The sequence below is a fragment of the Cornus florida genome, unplaced genomic scaffold, assembly GCF_030987335.1.
Source record: "Cornus florida cultivar Cherokee Brave unplaced genomic scaffold, ASM3098733v1 CherokeeBrave_3.0.0_Hap2_Chr11, whole genome shotgun sequence".
NCBI classification, from domain to species: Eukaryota; Viridiplantae; Streptophyta; class Magnoliopsida; order Cornales; family Cornaceae; genus Cornus; species Cornus florida.
In genome coordinates, this window is record NW_026775581.1 from 92,960,333 (window position 1) to 92,987,908 (window position 27,576).

Genomic DNA, 27,576 nt, shown 5'->3' on the forward strand with positions numbered 1-27,576 from the left:
AAATTGTATAAAAAGCCCTCAAAAGGGGAGTGAATCCCAAGAGAAATACACAAAGCCAAAGAGAGCTCTTCAAAAAGGCCAAAAAATCAACAATCTCGTCTAAAGGAGATTTTAGAGGAGATTTTAACTTCTTTTTAAACATTGATTATTGGCCGGCTATACTATAATGCTTACATAAATAGGAGGTTGTAACACACAAACAAGACTTATTGCAGCAACCATGCAACATCACACAAAAGTAAATATTTTTTAAGTGGTAATTAAAAATAAATAATATTTTTGATAACTTTTTGAATTTTCAGCATGTTCTTCTTTCAAATTGTATTTAATTTTTAATTAAATAAGTTCTTCATCCTATCAAAACAAAGTGCAGTACCTTAGTCCAAAATCTCAAAAAAATTATTTTTAGAAAAATATCATTATTTAAACTATTGCATGAAACAACCCTAAAAATTTGTCACAAATTAGTTATGGACTTCTCGGATGGCACTAGAAAAATGTGTCATTTTTCTTGTACCAAAAATCACTAGGTGAAATAATTTTAATCTTATAAAATTGATATAGATGTGGTGCCGACTCACACCACTACCATGGCCTCCTAATCTTATTGTCCTTAGTTTTATTTTATTTCATTAACAGGGTCACTTAACATTTTGCAATATCATTGTTAGTGGAATGAATAAACACGTGGAAGTAGATTACAGGTTCAAATAAACTCAAAACCATATTCATACCCTCTCTCTGTCTCTCTTTCCCAGTGTCTGTGTCACTCGAAATCCCTTTTATTGTCTGCGTATTACCTACTCTTCTTTAGCAGATCAGCCTGTATAATGGCAAGCCAATCCAAGAAGGATCAAGAAACAATCTACGACTTCACTGTTAAGGTTAGTTTCGTCAAATATACTAATATTATATATGTATTTGTGTATGTATATGTGTGTGTGAATTTGTTTGTGTGTGTATATATATGTGTGTGATAGGTCCTGTTTTCCTGGTCTGTGGACGAGGCCGACAAGTTTTCATAATCTGGGAATCTTTTATTTTCCTGTTCAATTTTTCTGACTGAAAACCCTCTGGTCATCAAATGAGAAACATCATCTATTGTAAAGGGGTGTCTATTTCTGACCCTTTGGCTTATCAGTGGTTTCTGAGATTATTTATTTATTTTTTTAGTAAAGTGCTTTACGCTTGTAAGTTAGCAACCCATATGAACAGCATAATATTGGTTGCTTTCTGTTTAGCTATGAGAAATATCATATACATGAATTTGTGTGTGTAGGTGCAAAATTTCGCTCAACCAATAATGACCGAGAAAAATAAAACAACTCACTCAAAAACAATAAAAATAAATAAGAACAATGTGTAGAGAAGTGTGGAATTACTTGATCCTTTATTGAAGGTCTTAGCCTCTATTTATATACAAAAGATTGCAGAATTATGGTAGGACTCGCGTTGCTTGCCCTCCAATTCTTTCTATATAACCATTCTTTTCTAATAGAGTTCTTTCCATTGTTGAATTTTCCATACATAGAACTTGCCTTGTACAGAACTTCCTATCCGAATTTTCCTTCTATGGTAAATTCTTCAAATGGTAGGATTTGTGCATTCTTGGGCTGAATATATTTTGATCCGGCTGGGCTTGGGTAACAGGCCGGATGTTAAATACTCATATCTGGGCTAACGACAAGCTGGGCTGATGGCTTCTTGATTCGGCCTTGATGGAATGGTCTTGGGCTGTAAATACCCTCAACTTGGGCTTGAGCATGATGGGCCTTATATGTCCTTGGCCTGTAGATATGGGTAGTGGTGACGTGTGTGTTTTTTATTGGAGGGAGTTTTTTTCCCTCCACACTTTGCCCCAAATTCCATTTTTAATTGAGTGACGGCTCCTATTAAAGAGGGAATTGAAACCGGTTTTCACTTTGCTTCAGAAACGGTTCGTGGCCTTTCGTTATTACTTCCTTCGCACAAGATTTTGCAAGAGTTACATTTGCCCTTGCTGCACTTCTGCGTCCTTCATTTCATCGCTTCCTTCGCTTTGTCAGGTTAGTCTCGCATCTTTCTCTTCAATCTTTCATTATGAGTACTTCATCTACTCCCGAACGTGTAGATATCGGGGATTCTGAATCCACACCTTCGTCTTCCCCCATTCGCATTAGGGCTCCCCCTCCTAGGGTTTCTACAGATCGCCCTTCGTTGAATTTGTCAGGTACTTCCCCTCTTCCAACCGAAACATCCACCTCAGGCTCTGATTACGTTCTTACCCATGAAGAGAAGAAAGCAATCATCTCTATTCGCCGCATCAAATTCTCTATTGCTTCGGTAATGGAAGAATTTGATGTTCCTGAAGGAGTAGACATTGCAGAATATCCCGAGGGTGCCGATTTCACCTCCGGCGAGGGAATTGAGGAGGATGAGTTGCTTCTTTCTGTAGGGCACCTTAACGCCCTCCGATTCCCTCTTCATCCCTTCTATCATTTAGTTTTCAATAAGCTAGGTCTTGCCCCTCTTCAAGTAAATCCCAATTTCTTTCGCATCCTTTCGGCGTTGTTGGTGCGCCGGAAATTAGAGGCTCTGGATTTGACCCTTGCCGACCTTCTGCTTACATACAATATATCTAAGCATGGGACCGAGCCTGGTCGCTTCTTTTTTACCTCTCCCCTTCATCAAAGGATATGCACGAACCTTCCTTCATCCGAAAAGAAATGGAAAGAAAGGATGGTTGTAGTTAAAGGGAAATGGTTCGTGTCCCAATCAATTGCGCTTCCCATTCCGCGCAAATTCGGGAAATTAGGTATAGAATATTTAACCTCCCTTCATACCAAGTGTTCTGGCTGTTTTCCTTGCCAAGTCTTAATATTTCGCCGTATTTATGAATTTCTTGGTGTTTTTTTAGCTACATTCCCGGCCTCCGCAGCAAGGAACAGACTTTCTTTTCTTGAGGAACGAGTCTGGAGTAACCCCTCGCCTATCGAGGACCTGGTAACTTCCTCCAACCTCAAGGACATTGCCTCCAGTGCCGTTGCTGCAGACCTCATGGACCTGGCTTTACTATCCTTTGACAGTTTCCCTATGACCGAGGAGGAGATACGGCGGGCTGAGGCTTTAAAAAAGAAAGCCGGAGATGCCCAACCCTTGGTCGTCATTGGATCAACTGAGGAAGAGGTGGAGGTTGAGGAACCACCATTGAAGAAATCTCGCCTCAACCCCTCTTCCTCTGGCAAGGGCAAAGTCCCCTCTAAAAGCAGAGGGAAAAAAGCTGGGGAGGCTGAACCTGAAGATGAAGTCAGGGCCTTTGTTCTTGCTGAGACTGGAGCTCCTTGGACTCCTTCCTTCACCAGGGCTGACAGGTCAGTCCTACACTCAGGGGATTCTGTGGTTACAGACCCTTCAGCTGCACTGGCGGTGGCTCGAGGAATGTGGCTCCCAAAGGACGAGGAAGCCATCAGCCAAATGGGGTTGGAGCAACTTCTCCCCTCTGCCCCAGTCCGGGCCATAGAGGTTTGCATTGCACCTTCAGAATTATGCTACTCTTGCCTGCTTGTGTTTCTATTTATGCTTATATTCGTTTCCCTGTTAAACAGAGTCTATACCACACCATGGCCCTCTGCGCCACTGCTGAAGCTCAATCCCTCTCCATTAAGAAGTTGGAAAAGGATCTTGACAGCGCAGAGAAGAGAGCCACTACTGCCTCTACCAATCTGAAAATAGCGTCTGAAGCCAAGGATGCGTATAAGAGGCAGTTGTCAACCTCTGAGGTTAAGGTGGATTCTCTTCAGGCCGAGGTTCAACGCCTGACCGAGGCTCTTACTACTTGCTTCAAGGCGGGGAAGCAAATGCAGGGGCGTTACTCCTGTCTGGCACACCTGGCTAGTGCGAAGGCGTTCCGGTCTGGCTATAATCAGGGCTCAGGCCCTAAGACGATGGATCCGGACGCCTTTGACAAGCAGGTAGGGGTGCACTTCCCATATGATGAAGGGCCAGAGGCTTTGGAAGCTGAAATTCGCTTTGCCGAGATGGTGAAGGCACACCTGAAGGGTACTCCTAGCCCCCCTGCTCCTGCGGCTACCTCAAGTCCTAATGTAGTGGATGCTTTTGAATCTACTCCCTTCGATCCGAAGAGGAAGTAGAACTATGTATTTTTTTTTTTTTGTTTTTATGAACAGCCTATTTTGGGATAATGAATATAACTTTTCGTTTTAGGTTTACCTGACCTGTTTTTGCTGTATGCTCTTGATATATTTCTCTGACTGGTAATGTGTTTAAATACTAAACATTGTCTTTATACTTCGGATTTATGTTATCCGTAAAAATGCAAGGATTGTGGGAAGAAGGAGATCCTTTTAACAGTTTAGTTGATATCGCAGGATGAGTCGTATGGACAATGATTTAACTGTTAAATGAACCTTCCTCGCCTTCTACTTGCCTTCAGTATACATACTCTTTCCTTCTCATGTGTTCCTGATGTGGGGTGGAATATGATGAACTTATGACATATCCGTATACACAAGGTATTAAACACTTGGAGTCCGGAGGAAAGAGTTCTGATCTGAATAGGACACTTAGGGTCCGAAGCCGCCTCGGATATTCAGGATCCGAGGCGAATTATACATTCCCTGGCGTGGAGCCGGAGGGGGGTTTTGCCGAACCGAACGCGTAGGGTCCGAGGCGAGATTTTCGCCGGGCCGAACACTTAGGGTCCGAGGCGAATGACCTATTCTCCGGCGCTGAGCCCGAGGGGAGGTTTAAATGAATCACTCCCCGGCGCTGAGCCAAAGGGGAGGTTTTGCCGAGCCGGACACTTAGGGTCCGAGGCGAGAGAACTACTCCCCGGCCCTGAGCCTGAGGGGAGGTTGTGCCGTACCGAACACTTGAGGTCCGAGGCGAATGAACTACTCCCCGGCGCTGAGCCCGAGGGGAGGTTTAAATGAATCACTCCCCGCGGCGCTGAGCCTGAGGAGAGGTTGTGCCGAACCGAACACTTGAGGTCCGAGGCGAATGAATTACTCCCCGGCGCTGAGCTCGAGGGGAGGCTTAAATGAATCCCTCCCCGGCGCTGAGCCAGAGGGGAGGTTTTGCCAAGCCGGACACTTAGAGTCCGAGGCGAATGAACTACTCCCCGGCCCTGAGCCTGAGGGGAGGTTGTGCCGTACCGAACACTTGAGGTCCGAGACGAATGAACTACTCCCCGGCGCTGAGCCCGAGGGGAGGTTTAAATGAATCACTCCCCGCAGCGCTGAGCCTGAGGGGAGGTTGTGCCGAACCGAACACTTGAGGTCCGAGGCGAATGAATTACTCCCCGGCGCTGAGCTCGAGGGGAGGCTTAAATGAATCCCTCCCCGGCGCTGAGCCAGAGGGGAGGTTTTGCCAAGCCGGACACTTAGGGTCCGAGGCGAATGAATTACTCCCCAGCGCTGAGCCTGAGGGGAGGTTTATTTCATATTTTTCCTCAAATCAGTTATTATGAGGCTGAAGACTCAAAAATGATAGGAAGCCAAGAAAGCGAGTAACAGTGGCTGTGAAGTTCTCCATTTGTCGACTTTAGAGACCTGCGTCCACTGATACTCCCTTCTTGGCAGCCAAATGTTGTGGACCGCGCACATTTATTCTCTATCTCTATCCGATGTGGGACATAGACTAAATTTTGTCAAAAAAGTCGGTGTAAGGAATGCCTCTGGTATTGAGCTTGACAGCTTTAAATACCAGTGGGCCCTCCTTACACCGTAATTAACTATTTGAATATTCCCATATATAACAGAATGTAGCACATACTGTTTTATCGATGTGGGATAGAAAGTTTTAAGCACAGGCCATAATTCATGTGTTTTGTGTTTGTGTGCTTGTTGGGTTTTGTGTTTGTGTTTTGTTCGTTTTTGTTTTTGTTTTGTAAAAATCATTGTTTTGTGCGACTTGGCATGCATAAAAATTGCGTAATCATAGAGTTCGTATGACTCCCCATTTTTATAAAAAGAAACAAAAACAAAGGAGAGTGATATTGAATAGAGAAGCAAAATAAAGAAAAGTTTGGCTAACTGCGGACATATTCAGCCTTATTTGTGAAGAACTTATAGCAAAATTGACAAACTTAACTAATGGAAATACCTTTTCAGGTGTATTGCGTTCCAAGGACGCGCAATGGTGCGTCCGCCAGCTTCGGCCAAACGATATGCTCCTTTCCCCACTACTTCGGTAACTCTGTAGGGTCCGGTCCAATGAGGTTCCAGTTTCTTTACATGAGCTGTCTCCTGCTTCAACACCCAATCGCCTACCACAAAACTCCTGATCCTGACGCGTTTGTTATAACTGTTACACACCTGTTGTTGGTAGGCCGCGAGTCGAATTGCTGCTGCATCTCTCCTTTCGTCCACCAAATCAAGGCTATGTTCGAGTTGTTGCTCATTGTTCCCCTCCAGCACCAAGGATGTCCGAAGGGTTGGGATTATGGACTCGGTAGGAATGACAGCTTCGGACCCATATGCCATAGCAAATGGGCTTTCTCCCGTGGGTCGTCTTGGAGTGGTTCGATAGGCCCAAAGCACTTGAGGGAGATTCTCGTACCACTTTGTCTTCAATTTCTCCAATTTTTTCTTTAAGCACCCGAATATCGTGCGATTAGTTATTTCAGCTTGCCCATTGCCTTGTGGATGACTAACTGCAGCCAACTTTTGCAAGATTCCATGTTCGCTAAAGAATTTCCTTGTACTTCTGTTATCGAGGTTCTTACCATTGTCCATTACGATGACTTTTGGTACCCCAAACCGGCAAATAATGTTGCTCCAAATGAAATGCTTTACTTCTTCGTGGGTGATGCTAGAGAAGGCTTCAGCTTCTACCCACTTGGTGAAGTAATCCGTAGCCAGAAGCACATGCTCCTTTTTGTCCATGGTTTTGGGCAATGGTCCTACTATATCAATCCCCCATTGGGCGAACGGCCATGGATTAGCCATGGCGTGCAAACCCTCGGCAGGTTGGTGCTTTATTAGACCATGACGCTGACACTTGTCACATCGTCTTGAGTACTCCTCGGCATTCCGAGCCAAGTATGGCCAGAAATAACCTTGGGTCAGAACTTTGTGTGCAAGGGATCTTCCTCCGGAGTGGTTTCCACAGTCTCCTGCATGAACTTGTTTTAGAATTGTGAGAGCCTCAGTAGGGGTTACACACTTGAGATAGGGACCGGAGAATGACCTTCGGTACAACTGGTTATTGATGATGGCATAGTTGGCCGCGGTAAGCCTAATGTCACGAAGTGATTCCTAAGACGCTTGGAGGATGGAAGACACGCATGTTGGTTGGCAAAGAGCAGAGTTTGACTGGGAATGGTTCCAGGGAAGGGGCGTGCAGGAGCACAGGATGGTACCTCTTCAGAGTTCAGGCAGGTCGACTCGGTTCAGTTCGAGGTGCTTGTCGCTGGTCGTGGACTTGACTATGAAGAAGGGAGTTGGCCATCCCTGCACAAACTGGTCGGGAGCTGGAACCGTTCCCCTGACGAGGCCATGGCAGGCTGAAACCAGTCAGCATGTATCCTTGGGAGGGCAGGTCGTGGTGGCTGACCAGGGCGCTTGCGCGAGCTGAAGCAACGCCTTGGTGCCGCACGGGCCGTGTCGCTGAGCCAAATCTCTAGGCCCGTGACAAATGGTATCAGAGCAGGACTTGGGGTAAGCACGGTGGGGTGCCCCCTTGTCGGTCCGGGAGGGGTCAGAGAATGAAGACGGTGCATTGAAGTTGCGTCGATGTGGAGGAATCAATGCAGTTGGGGGGGAGAGCCTCCATCTCCCCAGGAAGAGGCGTCCGTTGAAGTTGCGCATTGAAGGGCCGGAGGGCCGCGCGCACCAAAGTTCGTGCTTAGTCCTTGGGTGATGCAAACCATGGTGAAGGGCGAGCATCAGGTCGGCAGAAGGCCATTGCTTGCTCGGGATGTCGCGGAGGCGGCATGACGGAGAAGAGTCACGTCCTTGAGGAGTGGACGTCCCCTTGGTCCGAGGCCTATCATTGGGCGAGTGCAGTGCAGGGAGCTGCACAAGGAAGCGATGGTGGGAAGGCGAGCATACCGCATGGAGGCAGACTTTGGAAGGGAGTGGACGCAGTAGTGAAGCGCCGCACTGCGACGAGGACGTCGCAGGATTTGGGTGGGGGAGAATGTCACGAAGTGATTCCTAAGACGCTTGGAGGATGGAAGACACGCATGCTGGTTGGCAAAGAGTAGAGTTTGACTGGGAATGGTTCCAGGGAAGGGGCGTGCAGGAGCACAGGATGGTACCTCTTCAGAGTTCAGGCAGGTCGACTCGGTTCAGTTCGAGGTGCTTGTCGCTGGTCGTGGACTTGACTATGAAGAAGGGAGTTGGCCATCCCTGCACAAACTGGTCGGGAGCTGGAGCCGTTCCCCTGACGAGGCCATGGCAGGCCGAAACCAGTCAGCATGTATCCTTGGGAGGGCAGGTCGTGGTGGCTGACCAGGGCGCTTGCGCGAGCTGAAGCAACGCCTTGGTGCCGCACGGGCCGTGCCGCTGCGCCAAATCTCTAGGCCCGTGACACTAAGCTTCCTTGCCTCAGCTTTCTGATTCGGGAGAACCCCTTCCTTGAGGTAGGCTTCGATTGAATCAATCCAGCAGGGCTAGCGTGGTACTTCCGGGATCGTCATCACCTCTTGCTAGGGATTAATGCTAGGTCCTTCGAGAACATCGATTGGAACAAGCCGAACCAATTCTTCATCTGAAGACGATGCGGCTGCGGCCAATCGATCTGCTTCGGCATTTTCATCTCGTGGTACCTGATGGAACTCGATTTGATCGAACTCTCGGATAGCACTCTCTACAACATCTTTGTATGACTTCATACGTTCCTCCTTGGGAGAATATTGCCCTGTCACTTGATTGATCACAAGCTGTGAATCACTAAAAACTTTTAAACATCGTACCTGTAGCTGTTTAGCTAGCCGAAGTCCGGCGAGCATTGCCTCATACTCGGCCTCGTTATTAGTAGATGGGAAATCTAGCAGAATTGACTGCTGCAGCGTGGTACCCTCGGGTGTTGTGATGTCAATACCAGCCCCTGCCCTCTTCCGGTTGGACGAGCCATCAACTCGTAACTCCCAGTATGGCTCTGGAAGTGTCGGTTTCTCAGGTTGATCTTCGTACTCTAGTAGGAAATCCGCTACCGACTGCCCCTTGTGAGATACCTTCGGTGCATAGGTGATGTCAAAAGAGCTAAGTTCAATAGCCCATTTTGTAATTCGACCAGACAGGTCTGGTTTAGCTAGGATAGCCCGTATAGGGTAATTTGTAAGTACCACTATGCTGTGAGACTCGAAGTAATGTCGAAGTTTCCTCTTGGCATAAATTAACGCCAGGATTACCTTTTCTGTCTTGCTGTACCGTGTCTCGGCATCCGTCATAGTTTTGCTTGTGTAAAAGATTGGGTGCTGAACCTTGTCTTCTTCTTTGATCAACACTGCACTTGTTGCTACAGCTGATACTGCCAGGTACAGGATGAGAGTGTCTCCGGGCGTTGGAGCAGAAAGGATTGGGGGTTTTGCCATGTAGCTTCTCAATTGATTGAGAGCTTCCTGCTGCTGAGGTCCCCACATATCTTTGTTTTTGGATCGAATAGCATCAAAGAAAGGTTTATACTTATCAGATAATCGGGATATGAACCGGCTGAGAGCCGCAATTCGGCCGGTTAGAACTTGCACTTCCCTGCGAGTTTTCGGTTCCTGGTTATGTATGAGTGCCTTTGCCTGAGCTGGGCTTACTTCTATTCCTTTTTTATTTACGACGTGCCTAAGGAACTGTCCTGACGAAACGGCGAAGGAGCACTTGGTGGGGTTCAGCTTCATATTGTATCTCTTGAGAGTATCAAAGACCTCCTGGAGGTGCTTCGGGTGGTCCTCTTTCCGTATACTTTTAACCACCATATCATCGATATAGGCTTCAACTGTATTGCCCAGTAGATTACTGAAAATTTTATTGACAAGTCGCTGGTAGGTGGCTCCGGCATTCTTTAGACCGAAGGGCATCACTCTGTAGCAGTAAGTGCCCGTTTCTGTGATGAAAGCAGTTTTCTCCTCATCTTCAGGATTCATGGGAATCTGATTATAGCCAGAGTATGCGTCGAGGAATGTGAGCCTTTCATAACCCGTCGTAGCATCCACCATTTGATCAATCTTGGGCAGAGGATAGCTATCTTTTGGGCAAGCTTTGTTAAGGTTGGTATAATCTACGCACACCCTCCATTTCCCATTCTTTTTTTGAACGACTACTACATTCGAGAGCCATTGTGGGTATTGCACCTCTCGTATGACTCCTGCTTGTAACAGTTTATTCACTTCCTCGGCTATTATGCGATTGCGTTCAGGTGCGAACCGTCGGTGCCTCTGTTTGACTAGCCTGAATTCTGGGTTAACCCTCAGACTATGGCATGAGACTGTAGGATTGATCCCCACCATATCTGAGTGATCCCAGGCAAAGACATCCGAATTGCACCGAATAACCCTGATCAATGCTTCCTTCTCTTCGGCTGTGCAAGATGAGCCAATGTAGGTGATCTTCTGAGGGTCTCCGAGGACTACCTCTACAGCTTCGAGGGACTCCTCGGTAGGTGCCTCAACTTCGGCTTCTTCCTCTGCCTTGAGATACTTAGGCAGAGGATACTGTAGCTGCTATTTGATTTCGTCTTTGGGATTCGCCTCTGACTGAGGTGATTTCGACGCTTTCTTTGCTTCGTGTAGCGTTAGCATGTAACATTCTTTGGCAGCAACCTGGTCTCCCTAGAGGTCGATGACCTCCCTGCCATCCGGGGATAAACACCTCATTACTTGATGAAGTGTAGAAGGGACTCCATTCATACGATGGATCCAACCTCTTCCCATAATGAGGTTATAAGATGGATGAATCTCTGTCACGACGAAGTTTTCCTTTAGAGTTCTCTTTGCTGCAGTAACAGATAGATCGACCACCCCAAGCGGATTCACCTTAGTACCATCAAATCCCATTAGGGGGCCGGAAGTTGGCCTGATGGATGATGGCGAAATCCCCAACTGATCAAAAGCTGTTTTTGTAATGATGTTGGCGCTACTTCCCGGATCTACCAGCACTCTCCTGATCATGTAATTCGCTACCAGGAGGCTGATGACCAAGGGGTCCTCATGCGGGCGCTGGACTCTAGAAAGGTCATTGTTACCGAATCCAATGTTGATGCTGCCTGGTGCAACTGTGTTTACCGAAGACAACCTGCGTAACTTATGAGCCTCTCGCAGCCTGGATCTGTACAACTCTTCAGATTCTTCATCATCCTCTGATCTTCCGTGTATGGCATGGATAACCTTTACCTGACCGCTTTCTACCCGTCGAGGGTTAACCTCCCGAGGTCTGACGTGCTCCTTTGTGGCGAGATACTCCACCAATTCTCCTCTCGCTATCATGCTTTCTACTTGTCGCTGTAGGGACCTGCAGTCATTGGTGGTATGTCCATAATCTCTATGGTAGGCGCAATGTTTGCTTTTGTCCCTCTGCTCCAAGGGTTGCTTCATGGGCTGAGGAGTTGCGAACCTCGTCTTATTCTCTTGGAATAGGCGCGCCAAGGTAGTACGGAGAGGGGTAAGCCTGTCCTCTGTCCTTCGCCTTTTCTCAGACGCTTGGGTGACTTGTGTGGCGGTATGAGGGACCTTCTGCATCCTTGTGCTCGTAGCTTTCTCTCGAGACTTGTTTTCCACCGTGACGAGGGTAGCGTGCTGTGCACGGTGGGCTACGTTTTCCTCCAACCGGATGTAGATTTGTGCCCTAGCGTTCAAAGTCTGCATATCCGGGGGGGAATATTTGACTAAGGATGTGTGAAACTTGGTTCCCTGGATCATCGCCAACTTAAACGTTTCGATTGCCGTGGCAGGATGGCAATCTGCTATCTCCGAGGCCTCCATGTTAAACCTGGATAAAAAATCTTGCAAAGTTTCTCCCTTCCTTTGCCTTATGGTGAAAAGGCTGGCGATACTTTTCTTCTGCTTCTTATTTCCGCAATACTGGGCTAAGAACATGGTGCACAAGGTCTCATAGTCAGGGATAGACTTGTGTGGCCTATTCCTGAACCATTCTAACGCTGCTCCGGTTAAACTGGTAGGAAAAACATTACACATCCACGGATCGTTATGATCGTCCAGTGCCATCTTTTGCGCATAATGATCAAAATGCCGAGAGGGGTCTCCTGCCCCATCGAACTGGGTGAAGGATGGCATAGTGAACTTCTTCGGCCTCTCCACAAGGTACACCTCGTCAGTAAAGGGGGTCTTGACCAAGGAATTCTTGTGCTCTCTAGCCATCTCGGCTGGTGTCTGGACTCTCAAGAGCTTCTTTTCGTCGAAGGCATCTTGTACACGTGCGCCATCCGGAACGCCATTGGACCATACCGTAAGCCTATGGCTGGACTCGGCCTGTTCGTCCTGAGTGCGATGCGGGAGATTATCCGAAGCAACCGCCTTGGACCTCGTCCCTTGCTTTTGCTGAACCTCACTAGGTCAAGCCCCGTTGGGTGGTGTCTCGTTGGCTGGAGGCTCGTGAACCGGAGCTAAATTCCGGGTGGGAGGTGGTGCCGCAGCATCGCCTGGTGGTGGTTGTGGCGTTAGCCTGGCCATGGCCGTGTGCAGCGTATGAGTCTGCTGCTGAAGCGTAGCTATCTGGGCGACACTCGTATCGTTCGCTTGCCGGAGTGTCTCAAATTGGTGCAAGAACTCTTCTCGCATCTTTTGCATCAATTCTATCTGTTGATTCATTATTGACTCTCCGTTTGACATTCCAGACACGATTAAAGGAAGAACAAGTGGGAGTATATTTCTATACGATTCCCACAAACGGCGCTAAAGTGTAGGTGCAAAATTTCGCTCAACCAATAATGACTGAGAAAAATAAAACAACTCACTCAAAAACAATAAAAATAAATAAGAACAATGTGTAGAGAAGTGTGGAATTACTTGATCCTTTATTGGAGGTCTTAGCCTCTATTTATATACAAAAGATTGCAGAATTATGGTAGGACTCGCGTTGCTTGCCCTCCAATTCTTTCTATATAACCATTCTTTTCTAATAGAGTTCTTTCCATTGTTGAATTTTCCATACATAGAACTTGCCTTGTACAGAACTTCTTATCCGAATTTTCCTTCTATGGTAAATTCTTCAAATGGTAAGATTTGTGCATTCTTGGGCTGAATATATTTTGATCCGGCTGGGCTTGGGTAACAGGCCGGATGTTAAATACTCATATCTGGGCTGACGACAAGCTGGGCTGATGGCTTCTTGATTCAGCCTTGATGGAATGGTCTTGGGCTGTAAATACCCTCAACTTGGGCTTGAGCATGATGGGCCTTATATGTCCTTGGCCTGTAGATATGGGTAGTGGTGACGTGTGTGTTTTTTATTGGAGGGAGTTTTTTTCCCTCCACAGTGTGTGTATTTGTCAATGAACAGCTGAGACATTCATGTTATCCTTTTACTTTTGGAAGAAACTGTATATATCTGTTTGTAGGCATGAAAATTTTATTTTCATTTATTTTAATTTATTTTTTCTTCTTCCGGTTCGAAATGAGGACTCGTTATGCATTTGTCTGACAGAGACATAAGAGTATTTGATAGTATGAACAGTTGAGAATTAACTTCAACTTCATATTCTTATTCACATGCTTAGTTTGGAAAATTCTATTTCTTCCACCCCGGGGAATCTTCCCGGTAATTGCCTGGTGCATGTGGGACGGGGGACCGCATGTGCCCAGTGGTGGATTATTGGGTTCCCTAAAAGGGCCGACACCACCATCGTCGAAAAAAGAGAGAAAAAGTTAGAAGTCAATTTGCCCATAATTAGTGCTTGCTGACAATTTGCGACTCAGATTTGTTGTGAGATACATGAAACACACAAATGATTCTTAACCCACTAGTTTATTAACTTTGGCTTGGGAAATTCCAAGTGTTTTTCCAAAAGAGTGGTGTTGGTTCGTTGTTAAAGGGTTTTGAGAGGGACTAATTGGATATAACCCTGATCTTTGCATTATTTGTGCGAAGTAGATACTATTGAACTCGAACTCGCATTCCCATGCCTGGCAACCTGATTTTATCAATGCACCAAAGAATCATTAAACTCATCATCCTGCAGTAAATGTTTCATCTCAAAGGCCAGAATCTGTGTTAACTTTTTTCTGCCAGAGTTCAAACTATATGCTCTTCGTGTTGTCACCGGATTAATGAACTCCTATGTTGGTACATGTTAGATTTGGACATTACTTAAATCTCTAGCTCATTAAGAAAGTCATAGAGAGAGAATAAGGGGGAAAGAGAGTTCTTATTCCTCGCGCAGAATCAATGCAGTTCCAATTTAGACTTCCAACTACGAATCGGATAGAGTACTTTATTTTAATGTTTTTTTTTTATTAAATCTTTTGAAGGAAGTTGGAAACTGTTATCATCTTCTCCTCAAAGAAGTAATCTTTGAAGCAACTCCTCATAAAAGTGATTCTGTTTTTTTGAAATAATTGTTTATGGTCAGATCTATGAGACTTGTTGGACATCTGTACTAAGAATTTTCCTTTTTAATATCATGAACCAAAGTATTCATATATTATGCTTCCTTTTGCAACCAGGATGCTAAAGGAAATGATGTAGATCTTAGCATTTACAAGGGAAAAGTCCTACTGATCGTTAATGTTGCTTCCAAATGGTATAGCCCATTTGCTTTTCTTTTTCTCCATACTTTCTTATTCATCTTTGTGATTCTTTTCTAATTGGGCTCCCGAGACTGAATGTCCGAACCTTACTGCATCTCAAATTATATAACTTTGGTTTGCTAAAAATTGTGGGGCTCATCTTCTCTTATAGATTTTACTGATTAAATGATCACCAAACTTCATTAGTTCTTAAATTATAAAAATTTGTTAAGGGAAAACTTATGGGACTCGGATTCTCCTATTGTTTCTACCTGGTTCTTCAATTCATTTTCAATATATCATCTGCCCTAATAAGTTTATTATTAGTCATTTATTTTCGTTAATTATGACAGTGGAATGACCAACTCCAACTACAAAGAACTGAATCAGTTATATGAGAAGTACAAAGATCAAGGTTTGTGTTTTGGACCTTTTGTAGTTGCTTTATGAATGAATGTTACGGAGTATTTCTTTTCTTTCTTTTTTCCCAGGTAAAATTAATGCATGCCATTTTTGTTCATTTCAACAAGCACACGGTAATAATTATGGTTCTATGGCATGGTAGCAAAGCATAGAAAAGAAATTTGCTTCTCTCTGTGTAAATCATAAAATGTTTCTTATCGACAGAGGCATCAGGATTGATATGAAATTTTATTTGACTAAGCTAATATGTTTCCATAAAGTTGAAACTAAATGATAATTGTTTGATTTAATAAGCATATGTGTTTGTTTTTTCTTTTCTTTTGTTTTTTGTGCAGGCTTGGAGATATTAGCATTTCCATGCAATCAATTTGGTGAGGAGGAACCAGGAAGCAATGATCAGATCTTAGACTTTGTCTGCAGTAGGTTCAAATCAGAATTTCCCGTCTTTGATAAGGTAAATGAAGAGTCAATCTTCCACAAAGCTTGCCTTAATCCCCCAAAAAAGAAGGAAACCACCATAGCACACAATGTCTACCGTTATCTTAATCTAACTACTAAGTATAGTTCTAAACACCTTTATGGCACAAAAAGGTTTCTCCTGTTTATATAAACCTTTTCTTTCATGTCATACTGACCGTGAATAAATTAAAAAAATTAGAGTAGCTAACTTGCCATTTAATTCAGTCTTCACAGCTTAAGGTTCGCTAAATGTTTTTCCCCCGGTTACCGTAGGGTGTCCCAGACCCATTTAGAGTCTATAATACCTTTGGGTGATGAGTCATTGATTGGTGTAATGGAAAATGTTTGAGCTGACAAGCATGAGGACGGAAGTCTTAAAGCAGTCACTTTGTGCAAAATATTACCAAAGGTTAATCCTGTCTCGTGTCTTCCCCTCCAAGAACCCTGTGCAAGAGAGACATTCGCTGGGTAATACACTTGCACTTATCTCTTCAGATGCATGCAATCTCCCACAAATCAAGTATGTGACCGATAAGTAGAGGACAGAGCTGCATATAAGGCATATAGTTTCTGAGCCATTGCCTCCGTTTACTCAGCTACCTTTTGGATTGGTTAGAAATAACTCTTTTATTTTCATGAACCCTTTAAGTGATGGAGCTCTATTCAACTTGAGTCCGACGTATGTTATACCAGTAGCAGTTTACAGATCTATCATTATTTAATGAGCTATATTAATCTTACCAACAAAATTATATGATCTCTCATCCATCACTTTGAAACATCCATATATGAAGAGTCTGAACTCTTGATATAACCTCTCATTTTTGAGGCGTGTGATGCTGTATTCCGCTTCACTTGCTGTTCTTTTTCCAGATTGAAGTGAATGGAGACGATGCTGCTCCTCTCTATAGGTTCCTAAAATCAGGAAAATGGGGAATCTTTGGAGACGATATTCAATGGAACTTTGCAAAGTTCCTTGTTGATAAGAATGGGCATGCTGTTGATCGCTATTATCCCACAACTTCTCCTCTTACCATTGAGGTAAAATCCACTTGCCATTCTTCTGATTTTGGTAGTTGATTTTGGTTGTACTTTCTTTCTGTTGCTTTGCAGCAGCTCATATGATAAATGATATATATATATATATATATAGATATATATATATATAGATATATATATAGGTGTATATATATATAGGTGATTTGATTCTACCGACTTTCTGACACTATTGCAGATAGATGTCAAGAAGTTGTTGGGGGTCATGTAAGTGCTGAGATTTGAAGGCTATATGAGATCATAGTAAATGTAAAGCAAGCCGATGCTTGACTTGCCTTTGGTGTCTGGATCTGTGCTGTTATGTTTCATGAAAGTTGTAACAAATTATACTATACTCAAAAATCTAATTGCAGCAGTTGTTGAAAGTTGAAACTGCAGTTCCAAATTCAAGTTTTTGTTGTGTGTATAATCATGAGATTTTGTTGATACCCCTAATGGCAGAAATTGATTTTCTCACTCTTGATTAAAACTGAACCATACCTTGTCCATCCTTATATCACTGAATTGACACAGATCATGTAAATAGTTGAGGTTTTAATTAATTTATCTGAGACCTGTCTGAAATTGAGTAGATTATTTAGTGTCTTTGTTCACCTTTTAGCAAAATTTGCTTCTCTTGAGGTTATTATGTACATATCCTTCCTTCTGTGATCCAAAAAGGGCACTTCATCTATAATAGAGGTGCCCTGCAACTGCGTTGTTTTTTCTTGTATTTTGTGGAAACTGAACAGCAATTTATTGCAGAAAGCATTTGTAACACATAAACAAGACTTATTGCAGTAGCTATGCAACATCACAAAAAAGTAAATAGAAATCATTCAGACCAGTAGATCTCCATCCATCCCCAGTCTTTTTTAGGGACTCCCAAAGCTTTCCAAACTGCTTCGGAACCATCAACAATATTATTGGGGCACGGCGGCTGGTATGCATGAACGGAGTCACACCCAACAGTCGAGTCACACTCATCCACCACCATTGCCGCCACACTCTTTCCCTTTGCATGGATGGTGATGTTCTTGTGGCACCTTTTCATCTTATTGAACCATCCTGTGGATAGAGCAACCACTGGTGTTTTGTTGGAGTGGAACTTGCCGTCACATTCAGAAGGTGCGCCGCCATCTCCACCCTTCTCAAAGTTGTTAATGGTCAGAATTGCCTTTGTACGCCGCGACACGGGTGGTGAACACTTGTAAGTGGGGTAAAACTTGCCGGCTTCACAGCATTCGTCCCCGCACTCGTTTTTGGGTGGTTTCTTCCCCTTGAGTTTGCCACTTGGCTTGCACTTTTGAGCTTCAACCATTGTAAAACCAATCACAACCATGAAAAGGAAGACTAGTACTAGATGGGTTACTCTAAAGCAAACTTTCTTCTCCATTTTCTCAGTTTATTGCTTTCATGCAATGTGTTTAATGTTTTTGGTGCAGTGAGGGTGTATCTGTTAAAGGGCTTAAAAACATAGCATGAAGTCACTCATGAAACAATTGTTTTGGATTTATGTTACTATTATTTTACTAGAAAATGGGAAATTGTTATCCTGGACACAAACAGCTGGTTTGCTATATATGTTAAATGTCATTATCTTCTATATTTATTATAGTCTTTTACAGCATTGTGAAATTTACTAGGGAAGTGTCTAAATGTGATTCCTCGGTGGATTCAGTGTCCAAAAAGGTCGGAGTCTAATGTGATTCCTCGGTGGATTCAGTGTCCAAAAAGGTTGGAGTTTACAATATATTGGGAGCATAGGACACGACTTCTTGAGCTGGAGGCACATTTGCAAACCAACGAGTAATAATATCATGTCTGATTGGTTTTTAGTGTCTGATTGGTTTTTAGTGTAGCTCTAATAGATAGTATTCAACAAAGACGTAAGCCGTAATAGATAAGATGGAGTTTCTGTTCTAATAGAGTATTTATCTCAATGATTGTCACATCAATCGGTAACAAAAACCAAGGGGGATTCCTTCACTTGCAGTAAATTGGGGCAGTGGTAGGGGCACAATGTCAATTTTTGTGGGAAAAAATAGTGATCATACATGCTAAAGCTTTAATTATGTATATAGCTCATTATATGGTCTTACACAGCACATTTGAGTACCAATTGTAGGAAGTGCTGTTCATTCCCAGGTCTCTCAAGGAAAAATGGTTGGTTTTTAGCTCTGCATTGGCATGGATTGAATTTGATGAAACCCTGTTCATCCATGTGATATAGCAGACAGAGTTGGTACTCTCCATGTTTGTTGTTGACTCTTCAGTTCCATTCACATTAGTGATGAATGTGACAGTCACATGAGACAGTTGTCATTCGAACAATGTTGCATCATACCGCCTTTATCTTGGTGGCCTTGGAACCTTAGGTAAAAGATTTCGAGACTGGTAGAGAGAAGAAAGAAAAGTTTCTTACCATCTCTATGCCCAAATTTTACCTTTGTAGTGAACACTTCACGTCTTCATCATGGCGCATGGTCTCCTAGTACCACTTTACATAATTTTACATTTTAAAAGGTACTTTGTAATGCAAAATAGAGTTTGCATTCCCCAGTTTAGAATGATTGGATTGTATTTGTTGCTATATGTGACCAATTCCACAATTATCCTATCAGTCATTTATCTAACCCTGTTTGTTGAATTAATTTACACAAACGTAATTCTTTGCCCAGTAGACCTTTAAACATTCCTTGATACAACAAAATCAAGAATTAATGAGAATTGTAGACTCCAAGATGCCTTTGGGCTGCTTTCAACGAAAAATACTGCCAACAAATAAATTGCTCTTTTCAGTAGTTTGGCGTCGAAGCTTGTTTCATCCATATCCGTTGCGCAAAAATGATTTTTTAAGTTCGTAATTTCTAAGAGGAAACCAAAATAGAATACTAGCATTGTCAATTTTTACAAACTGAAAATGAAGTGCATCACAGCAGCATCTGAAGGCCAAAAGAACACCACCCTTCATCATTTGCATCAGTTCAATTTGAAGAAATAACACTCATAACTGCAACGATTGGTAACAACAATGCATCAAATTGCAACCTACCACAGAATATTCTACAATGGTTATTTTGAAATCTCAAAATGGGCAGTGTGTAACTATGTTAAATTACTCATCATCTAATGGTGGGCACACAAGGTGAGCTTAGGAGTATGCAGATCCGAGTGGTCCGGTTCATTTACAACAAATATACACAGAATTGCCTTGGGCCTACGGCAGCAAGTTAGATCATCCACGCGTCAGGTCAATCTCTGTGTGAGGGTTTCTCAGATCTGGCCGAGAACCAGGCGGCCACACATCCAATGCTGAATTCGGAGTTGATTTTTGACCAGGAGCAGCATTAGCTGGTGTAGCTGATTTTTCACGAGGCTCAAGCGCAGAATTCTCCTCACCTTTGTCTTTTGGACCAACCTTGATTTTGTCCTTTGTCTTAGAACCACCATATACAAAACTGCATACAACCACCTGCAGCAAGTGACGTCTATTACTTGGTTAAAACTCTTAAACATGCATGGAAAGTTGTACCATGAACCCTGTTCCCACCACTAAGCCAAATGCACGATACAGACAATTCCCATCAACCCACCACCTTGATTACTTGAGGCACAAAATTTGCTTGCTATATAATGAATATACTAGCTTTTGGTTGAATACTTGAATGCTCAAAATTTATGTCCATCATCATCATCAACCTTGTACGAATGAGGTCGGCACATGAATTCTCTTTTTCCATTCTAGTCTATTACACGATCTAACCTATTATATTTAACTTTTTAAAATAATTTTTAATACTTTCATTCCACGTTAATTTAGGTTGTACTCTCCCACATTAATTTAGGTTGCCCCCACTCTCTTACCTTCTATTATATTTAACTTTTTAAAATTATTTTTAATACTTTCATTCCGCATTAATTTTGGTCGTCCTCTCTTATCTCTTACCTTCAATGAAAACTAATTTTCCTCTTCTTAGTAACTCTTATCTCTTCTAGTTACTCTGAGCATCCATCTTAAAATTAGCATTTCCATTACATGAATGTGTTATTCTTACTTCTTTTTTAAAACCCAACACTCTGTCTCATATAGAATAGTTGGTCTAATCATCTAAGATCAATTTTATAGAGTTTTTCTTTTAACCAATTTGTTTTTTATCACATAAAATGAACTTGTCTCCATTTTGTCCACTCTGATCCAATTCTACTCACTATATCACTATGTATCTCTCATCCTTTTGTATTATCAATCCTAAATATTGGAAGTCGTTATTTTGAATAATCATTTGTTTTGAGGTGTGCTCATTATATTACCAAGATCCGATTTTTTTATTAAATTTACATTCCATATACTCTGTTTTAGTTCTACAAACTCTCAATCCTTTTGATTCCAAGGCATTTCTTCACATTTCTAATCTTATTGCTAAATTTCCCTATAGAAGCATCCAGTATCACCAATCATCGGCAAACAACATGCATTATGGAATGTCTCCTTGAAAGTCTTGTTATTTTATCTTAAACTTATATAACAAATAACTATGGGCTTAACATTGATCCTTGGTGCAAGCCTACAATCATAGAAAACTCACTAGTCTCACCACATATAAAATAAACTCTAGTTTGTTTCTTTATAACGCCCGTCAAATTATCTCTTAGAACCCTACTATATGCTTTTTCAAAAACTATAAAAACCATATGTAGACCTCTTTGCTTACTCCTACATTCTTCAATTAATTTTCTTATTAAGAAATAGCTTCCATTGTTGATTTGGCATGAATCCAAGTTTCATTGTATGACTTATCAAATGTCGCGGATTCCTTCCTTAATCTTTGTTCTATTATCCTATCCCATAGTTTCATTGTATGACTCCTTAATTAAGTGCCTCTATAGTTACTATAAATCCAAGTTGCTTATCGAATGTCGTGGAGTCGTTCCTTAATCTTTGTTCTATTATCCTTTCCCATAGTTTCATTGTGTGACTCCTTAATTAAGTGCCTCTATAGTTGCCACAAATTTTGTATTATCCCTTCTTTCTTTTTTCTGCAAATTGAAACTATTATTCTTTCCTTCCATTTATTTGGCATCATGCCTTCTTTTAGAATGTTGTTAAATAACTTTGTTAACCACTCAATTCCTAACTTTCCTAAAATTCTCCAAACCTTTATAGGTATATTATCATTAAATACTGTTTTATATTTTCCCGCATTTTTTTCATTGTCTCCTCTACTTCCTTATTGGTGATTTTATCTATCATTATTATATTAAATTCAACACCTACTTCTGCTTCAGGTATTCCTCATTTAGTAGGTATTGAAAAAAAAATTCCATCTAGCTAATAAATTGTTTTCTTTTAACTAAAATTGTATTATTTTGTCAATATTAATGCACAATCAGCACAAAAGGGAAACTGGAAGCATCAAAATAAGAGAAAATGGCAGATGCCCATGTAGAAGGTTATAGTGAAGCTCAAGTGCTATACTTTGGCTTGGCCTTATAATGCAGCAATTATCCAACCAAAAACAAAATAAGATGATAGATGCAAATATAAACATGAGCAGTGAGTTCAAGGGACATATAAAAAGGATATAATCTACTTATCACAGAGACAGAGAGAGAGAGAGAGAGAGAGAGAGAGAGAGAGTATATACCTGAACTGGGCTTGCTGCAATAAACATGCCCTTCACTCCTCCTCCAAAGACATGGCCATTAGGACTACAAAGAGAAACACTTAGACCACCAGTTCGATTGTGAGTACCACCACTTTCAGAAAGCAAGTAAGAACCCGACAAGCATAATATCTCAAAACGTCCCTACAGAAGTCAAAACAAATAAGTTGCATTTGCACAAAAAGAACAAAGGATTTGGATAGTATTCTCGCAGAAGGGAAAGAAGGAACAACAATAAGTTTCTTATGCATGGAAAAGTAAATCTACAATATTACAGCAGAATCACAGGTGTTCAGCTTAATATCATCAGCCATATAAGCATATGATAATCTGTATTACTATGAGTTAGCCTTATAAAAAATCATACTCGTAACGAAAAAAAAAAAAAAAAAAAAAAAAGGATTTTTTTTTAATTACAAAATTGATTTATTTTTTTTAATTAAAAAAAGGACTTGTAAACCAAGATTTTGCGATCACCAATTGCATAGTTATTCTCCTATTCTTTTCAGCCATGCCACTGAGCATGCTGCAGGGCATAATAAAATTTACAATCACAATAAGAATTAAAGAAGGAATTTATCAAAATAGAAACTAAGATGTACTAGATTGTTAGATACCATTTAAGATCAGGACTTGACAGGGTTCAGTATAATGTCACTACATAATGTGGCTTTTATATGCAAATTTAAGGACCTAAATCATTGACACCTTGGTTAAATATCAGCAGAAAAGGGAAAGCATCTAAAAGTAATAACTTTCTATATGCAAAAAAGAAAAGAATTTGTGAGCTCTTCAACCTCATATGTGACAGTGCCGCTAAAAGATGCAGGCTGATATAGTGTTACTGCTGAAACTGCCCCATTGGCTGACAAGATGCACACAGCCCTTGGCCTCTGTTGTGAAAAGGATAATATTTTTGCCGCAATGTCCTGCAGTAGATGATAACTTGATTATCTTTGGTAAGCCAAAATCCACAAGTGCGAAAACAAAGAAGTGGGGTTATTACATTCTTTATCAACACCAAATAAACTAAGATTCAAAAATTGAGTTTAAAAATAATGATCAACATTCATGCCAAAATCAGATCTTTAATCCATCATATAACAGCTAAAACCTCTGTTCCCCTCCCCAACCCTGCCCAAACAAAAAAACAAAAAACAAAAAAAGAAGAAGAAGAAGAGCATATTAACTATTTGTATTACAAGCTTCTACTGAATTTTAGAAAACAACAGCTTGAGATCTAATATTGTTCTTCTTTACTTATTCTTTTCTAGTTCATGTTAAAGTGAAGGAAAATCTGTTTAATTCAATAGTATGTAATTCAGCAGACAAGACATTTTGAATAAATAAAGCTTATGGATGTTCACCACATTAAATTCGTAAGTTCTAAAGAAGAAAGAGGCAACTTCAAACCAGACTTGCACTATATTATGAAGATACTACTCAAAACATTATATTAAATCACAATACCTGTTGCAGTGGCAATGCTAAATTGGGTGTATAAATCAATGATTAATATGAATCAATATTGATCTGTTTCCTTTCTCTTTTCCTCTTCTTTTTATTTTCTTTTTTTACGCCTTAAAAACCAAACTGACATGCATGTTAGAGAAGGGGAAGAATGCATTTACTAAATTCTAATCCTTCATTTTTAAAAAATGATTTTCATTGAATTTATGATATTTAAGGACATGATTAAGTAATGGATATGGAAAAGAAGACCAGACCAATTCTAAATTCTTAAGCCCGTGCCTAGCCTGTCAGGTTATAAATAGTAATTGGACCACTACAGGCTAATCTGAAGTTTTAGTCGAAGACCCAGGCCTGACCCACAGGTAACCTCTGAGCCAGCTCTAGGGTTGGGCTGGATTTTTATTTTAAAAGAAAAAAAGGTTTTGTTTTCATACATAAATACAAGGTTGCGAAGGCCCATGGGGTTGCAACTGATGGGACCTTTTAGCATGCTATCAAGTGCTGTACCACTAATCAATCAACCGAAATTGTTTATATACTTCTATACATAAACATAAACTAAAGTATAACATATATATACTAATAAACATATATGTGTGTGTGTGTGTGTGTGTGTGTGCAATGCTTATATATACATTTATAGAAGCGTATATATAAGTTGAAATCCTGGCTCAGAAGTGGACCCCTTAGACCATGGCTGGTTACATCCAGTTAAGCACTCACTTAACTTTAGTTTTAACATATTTCGCAATCTTATCCTAGCCAGAAAAACCCAATATTGGGTCACTCAGGCCAGGCCGTGTACTTCAACCATCAGGCTTCCTTTTCATCCATCGTAATGAATCGTAGTTTGGTATCAAAGTCAATGTTAGTTCAAGCCACTTCCTATTGTTCACCTCTGCACTAGTTTTTATCACTAAAATCACAAGTAACATTCTGAAATTAGAAATGTAATCAAATATAGTCAAATATTCATTGGATGCAGCTAAATACACAGAAGATATGTACTTTTATCTGGAGACTTAAATTTATTAAATGCTACACTGAGCTCTTATAGTGTAAATTAATATAAAATTTCACATGATGTAGAACAGCTTTTACACTGTAATGGACCAAAATAGATGCTATCGTACAATAATTTTCTGCAACAGCCATATGACTGATTTTCATCCCAAATGATAATCTACATATAATGGTAGCAAACCCCAAATAATCAATCTATGACAGAAAGGCCTAGTGACATCATTAAGGGCAGTGGCCAATTTTAAAACTGGTTACAAATTGCTAGGGATCTGGCATACCTCTCCTACAGCAATATTGATGACATGTGGTGTAAAAGCGAGTCCTGCTGAATCGCTCATCCATTCACCTGACAAAGACAATTAATCATTTGAAAGTTACATTATATTCTCCAACAACCAAATATATCAAAAATTTACAATATACAGAGTACATGGTTAACAGTAAATAAAAAATCAGTTAGGGGAGTTAACAAACTTTTGCCACTTTGAAGGAGGAATCGTTAAACCAGAAAACTAAGAAATCAACATCCAGAATATTGGTATCTTGTCCCCAAAGATGCAGAGACTGACATAATTCCGTTTCCCAAACATGAAACTCTGTATGTCAAGGCCTTTTGTGTCTATATAATACACAGTGGTTAAACTTATTCGAGTTCCCTTTGACGTCACGAAGAGTGATTTAATGAGTAAAGATTGAATATTTGAATGAAAATATCTCAATTAAGGTACCTTTTAAGTCACTAGACCTTTTTATTGTATAAATATTGAATCTTTGAAAGAAAATGAGAGTTTTTAGTTAAACTTATTTGAGTTTTCTTTGAAGTCACAAAGAATTTTTTAGTAAGTAAAAATTGAATCTTCGAATGAAAATACCTCAATCGAGGTACCTATTATGTCATTAGACCTTTTTAATGTAAATTTGACAATTTTGGGGCATGTTTAGATCAAAATTTTGCTACCATTTGACGAATTAGTAGATGAGGGATTCCAAAGGAGTTATAAGTCAAGATTCTGCTACGCTTGATGTCTTTGTCAATGAGGGGTCTATGGCAGTCATCAGTGACTTCCAGTACCAAATAGATATGTTTCAGAAAAGTAATATAACCCCATGGCTTCACCCCAACAAAAAAATGTTAACAAAATACTAAATTAATGAATCCAATAATACCAAGAAGATTAATAAACCTCAGGGGGAATTTACATCACTGAGAATATCATTATATTTGGTTATTGTAATCCATCCCTATAGCCGGGCAGCATTACAGTTGCAATGTAAAACATAAATTAGAAATTACTGTCACGAAAATGCATTGTATGCCATCAGAATGGATCCTTGAGAACAAAGAAACACATTTAAAAGTTAAACTGTTGCTAAGGTGGTCTCATATGCAACCCAGAATAACACATTGAAAGCAACTCAACTTCAATGGGAGAACTTACCAAGAGACGCCAATCGCTGTTTCTTACCGGTCCCAGGTGGCCGACCTCTAACCTTCAGGATTTGTGTGACTGACCCTGATGAAGGGGCCAATGACATAGGAGACAGTCCCAGGGACATATTGGCACCCTCAGTCTCGGGTCTGTATTTTCGAGGCCTCCCTCTTTTCTTCTTCGCTGGCTCGCTCAGTGGCACACCAGAGGCCACACCAATGTTAAGGCCATGAGGAAAATTGGGTGATGGGTTTTCTACTGGAATTGTTGACTCTACAGAGCTACCCCTTACATTAATCTGAAATGAACTACTAGGGTTGTTGGATAAGTTCCTGAAACCAGGAGGGACATGCAAATCAGTGTCTGTTCCAGACCCAGAACCACTAGCCCCTCCATGGAGGTAAAAAGGAGCAAACCCAGATAGTGCCATGCCTTCTCTTCCATCCATGCATTTAGTCGGTGAATATTCACACAAAACACTTTGTTCCTGGATGCCAATATATGTACTTGTGTGTCGTCTTAAAACCTAAATCTACAACTCAGAAATTCCTAGATGCCAATTAATGAAATTACTGAAAACCTAAATCTGAACCAGAAATTCAACCATCACCTACACACAAGGGTTTTACAAGGGTTTTTCTCTGAATATGAAAAACCCAGAGAAGGAAAGAGCAGATTTTGAAACCTCTAGACCAAAGAAAGAAAGAAAAGACAACAAAGGCCGCTAATTTTGAAGCTAGAAAACTGGAATTAATGTTTGAGCATGAACAATTTTACTGACATGAACATAGAAAAGAGCTTACTGGCAAAGAATGTTGAAAATCTGAAGCTACTCAAATAACATGCTAACCGTTGCTGAACTGTTAGCTGTTCTTGGACACACCAAGGAAAGAAAGAAAGAAAAAGCAAGAAACCCTAGAATTGAAATCAAATAGGAATGAAGGGGAGAGAGTTTAGGAAAGAGAAAAGGAAAACTAAAGACAAAAGGTAAAGTTAAATGGTAAAAAAATGAGATTTGATCGAAGAAAGGGAAGACCTTTTTCTTTTTAATAATAATTTATTGTAGAGTTAGTAGTCAAGACTACAAGGACTGTGATTGCAAGTAGTGAGTGAGTTCAGATTGTGCAGTGGACTAGGACTAATCTAGGTAGGGTCAGAGAGGTCAGTTGTGCCCTACAAATTTACCAAAATGGCCATACGTCCTTACAAAATACTGTACTACTGGAATTCTTAGAGCTCCAATGTAAAAATGTCAAGTTTAAATGCCAAATCTATATTTTGACAGTACTACAGTGTCAAAATGCTATATTTTAGCAATTCTGCTCTAATGATGAAAATGTAATTTTTTAACACAACCATTATTCTTTTTCAACTACCATTCTCGCCATAT

At 41.1% G+C, this 27,576-nt stretch overlaps 3 protein-coding genes across 3 annotated transcripts; 1 reads left to right on the forward strand and 2 right to left on the reverse strand.

The window, feature by feature from the left end:
- Window positions 1–715: 715 nt before the first annotated feature.
- On the forward strand, window positions 716–17,071 carry LOC132282528 (probable glutathione peroxidase 8). The gene is made up of 6 exons (XM_059784246.1): window positions 716–884; window positions 14,615–14,691; window positions 15,031–15,092; window positions 15,436–15,554; window positions 16,433–16,600; window positions 16,794–17,071. The coding sequence occupies exons 1-6, from the start codon at window positions 831–833 to the stop codon at window positions 16,824–16,826; spliced, it is 513 nt and encodes a 170-aa protein (XP_059640229.1). The 5' UTR covers window positions 716–830; the 3' UTR covers window positions 16,827–17,071.
- Window positions 17,072–17,313: 242 nt separating this feature from the next.
- On the reverse strand, window positions 17,314–18,045 carry LOC132282526 (putative ripening-related protein 2). The gene has a single exon (XM_059784243.1). It carries the CDS (start codon window positions 17,988–17,990, stop codon window positions 17,430–17,432), a length of 561 nt encoding a protein of 186 aa, XP_059640226.1. The 5' UTR covers window positions 17,991–18,045; the 3' UTR covers window positions 17,314–17,429.
- A 1,413-nt stretch (window positions 18,046–19,458) lies between these two features.
- Window positions 19,459–27,215, reverse strand: LOC132282903 (AT-hook motif nuclear-localized protein 5-like). The gene is made up of 5 exons (XM_059784725.1): window positions 26,196–27,215; window positions 25,035–25,102; window positions 23,058–23,189; window positions 22,243–22,404; window positions 19,459–20,069 (listed from the first exon to the last, which is right to left on the reverse strand). The coding sequence occupies exons 1-5, from the start codon at window positions 26,632–26,634 to the stop codon at window positions 19,833–19,835; spliced, it is 1,038 nt and encodes a 345-aa protein (XP_059640708.1). The 5' UTR covers window positions 26,635–27,215; the 3' UTR covers window positions 19,459–19,832.
- Window positions 27,216–27,576: the final 361 nt, after the last annotated feature.

Coding starts and splice junctions, on each gene's coding strand:
- LOC132282528 (XM_059784246.1), top strand. CDS start 831: ATGGCAAGCCAATCCAAGAAGGATCAAGAAACAATCTACGACTTCACT. Junction 885..14,614: donor TCTACGACTTCACTGTTAAG/GTTAGTTTCGTC, acceptor TTTTGCAACCAG/GATGCTAAAGGAAATGATGT. Junction 15,093..15,435: donor TGAGAAGTACAAAGATCAAG/GTTTGTGTTTTG, acceptor TTTTTTGTGCAG/GCTTGGAGATATTAGCATTT.
- LOC132282526 (XM_059784243.1), bottom strand. CDS start 17,990: ATGGAGAAGAAAGTTTGCTTTAGAGTAACCCATCTAGTACTAGTCTTC.
- LOC132282903 (XM_059784725.1), bottom strand. CDS start 26,634: ATGGATGGAAGAGAAGGCATGGCACTATCTGGGTTTGCTCCTTTTTAC. Junction 25,103..26,195: donor ACAGCGATTGGCGTCTCTTG/GTAAGTTCTCCC, acceptor TGTCTTTGTCAG/GTGAATGGATGAGCGATTCA. Junction 22,405..23,057: donor GCGGCACTGTCACATATGAG/GTTGAAGAGCTC, acceptor TGACTTCTGTAG/GGACGTTTTGAGATATTATG.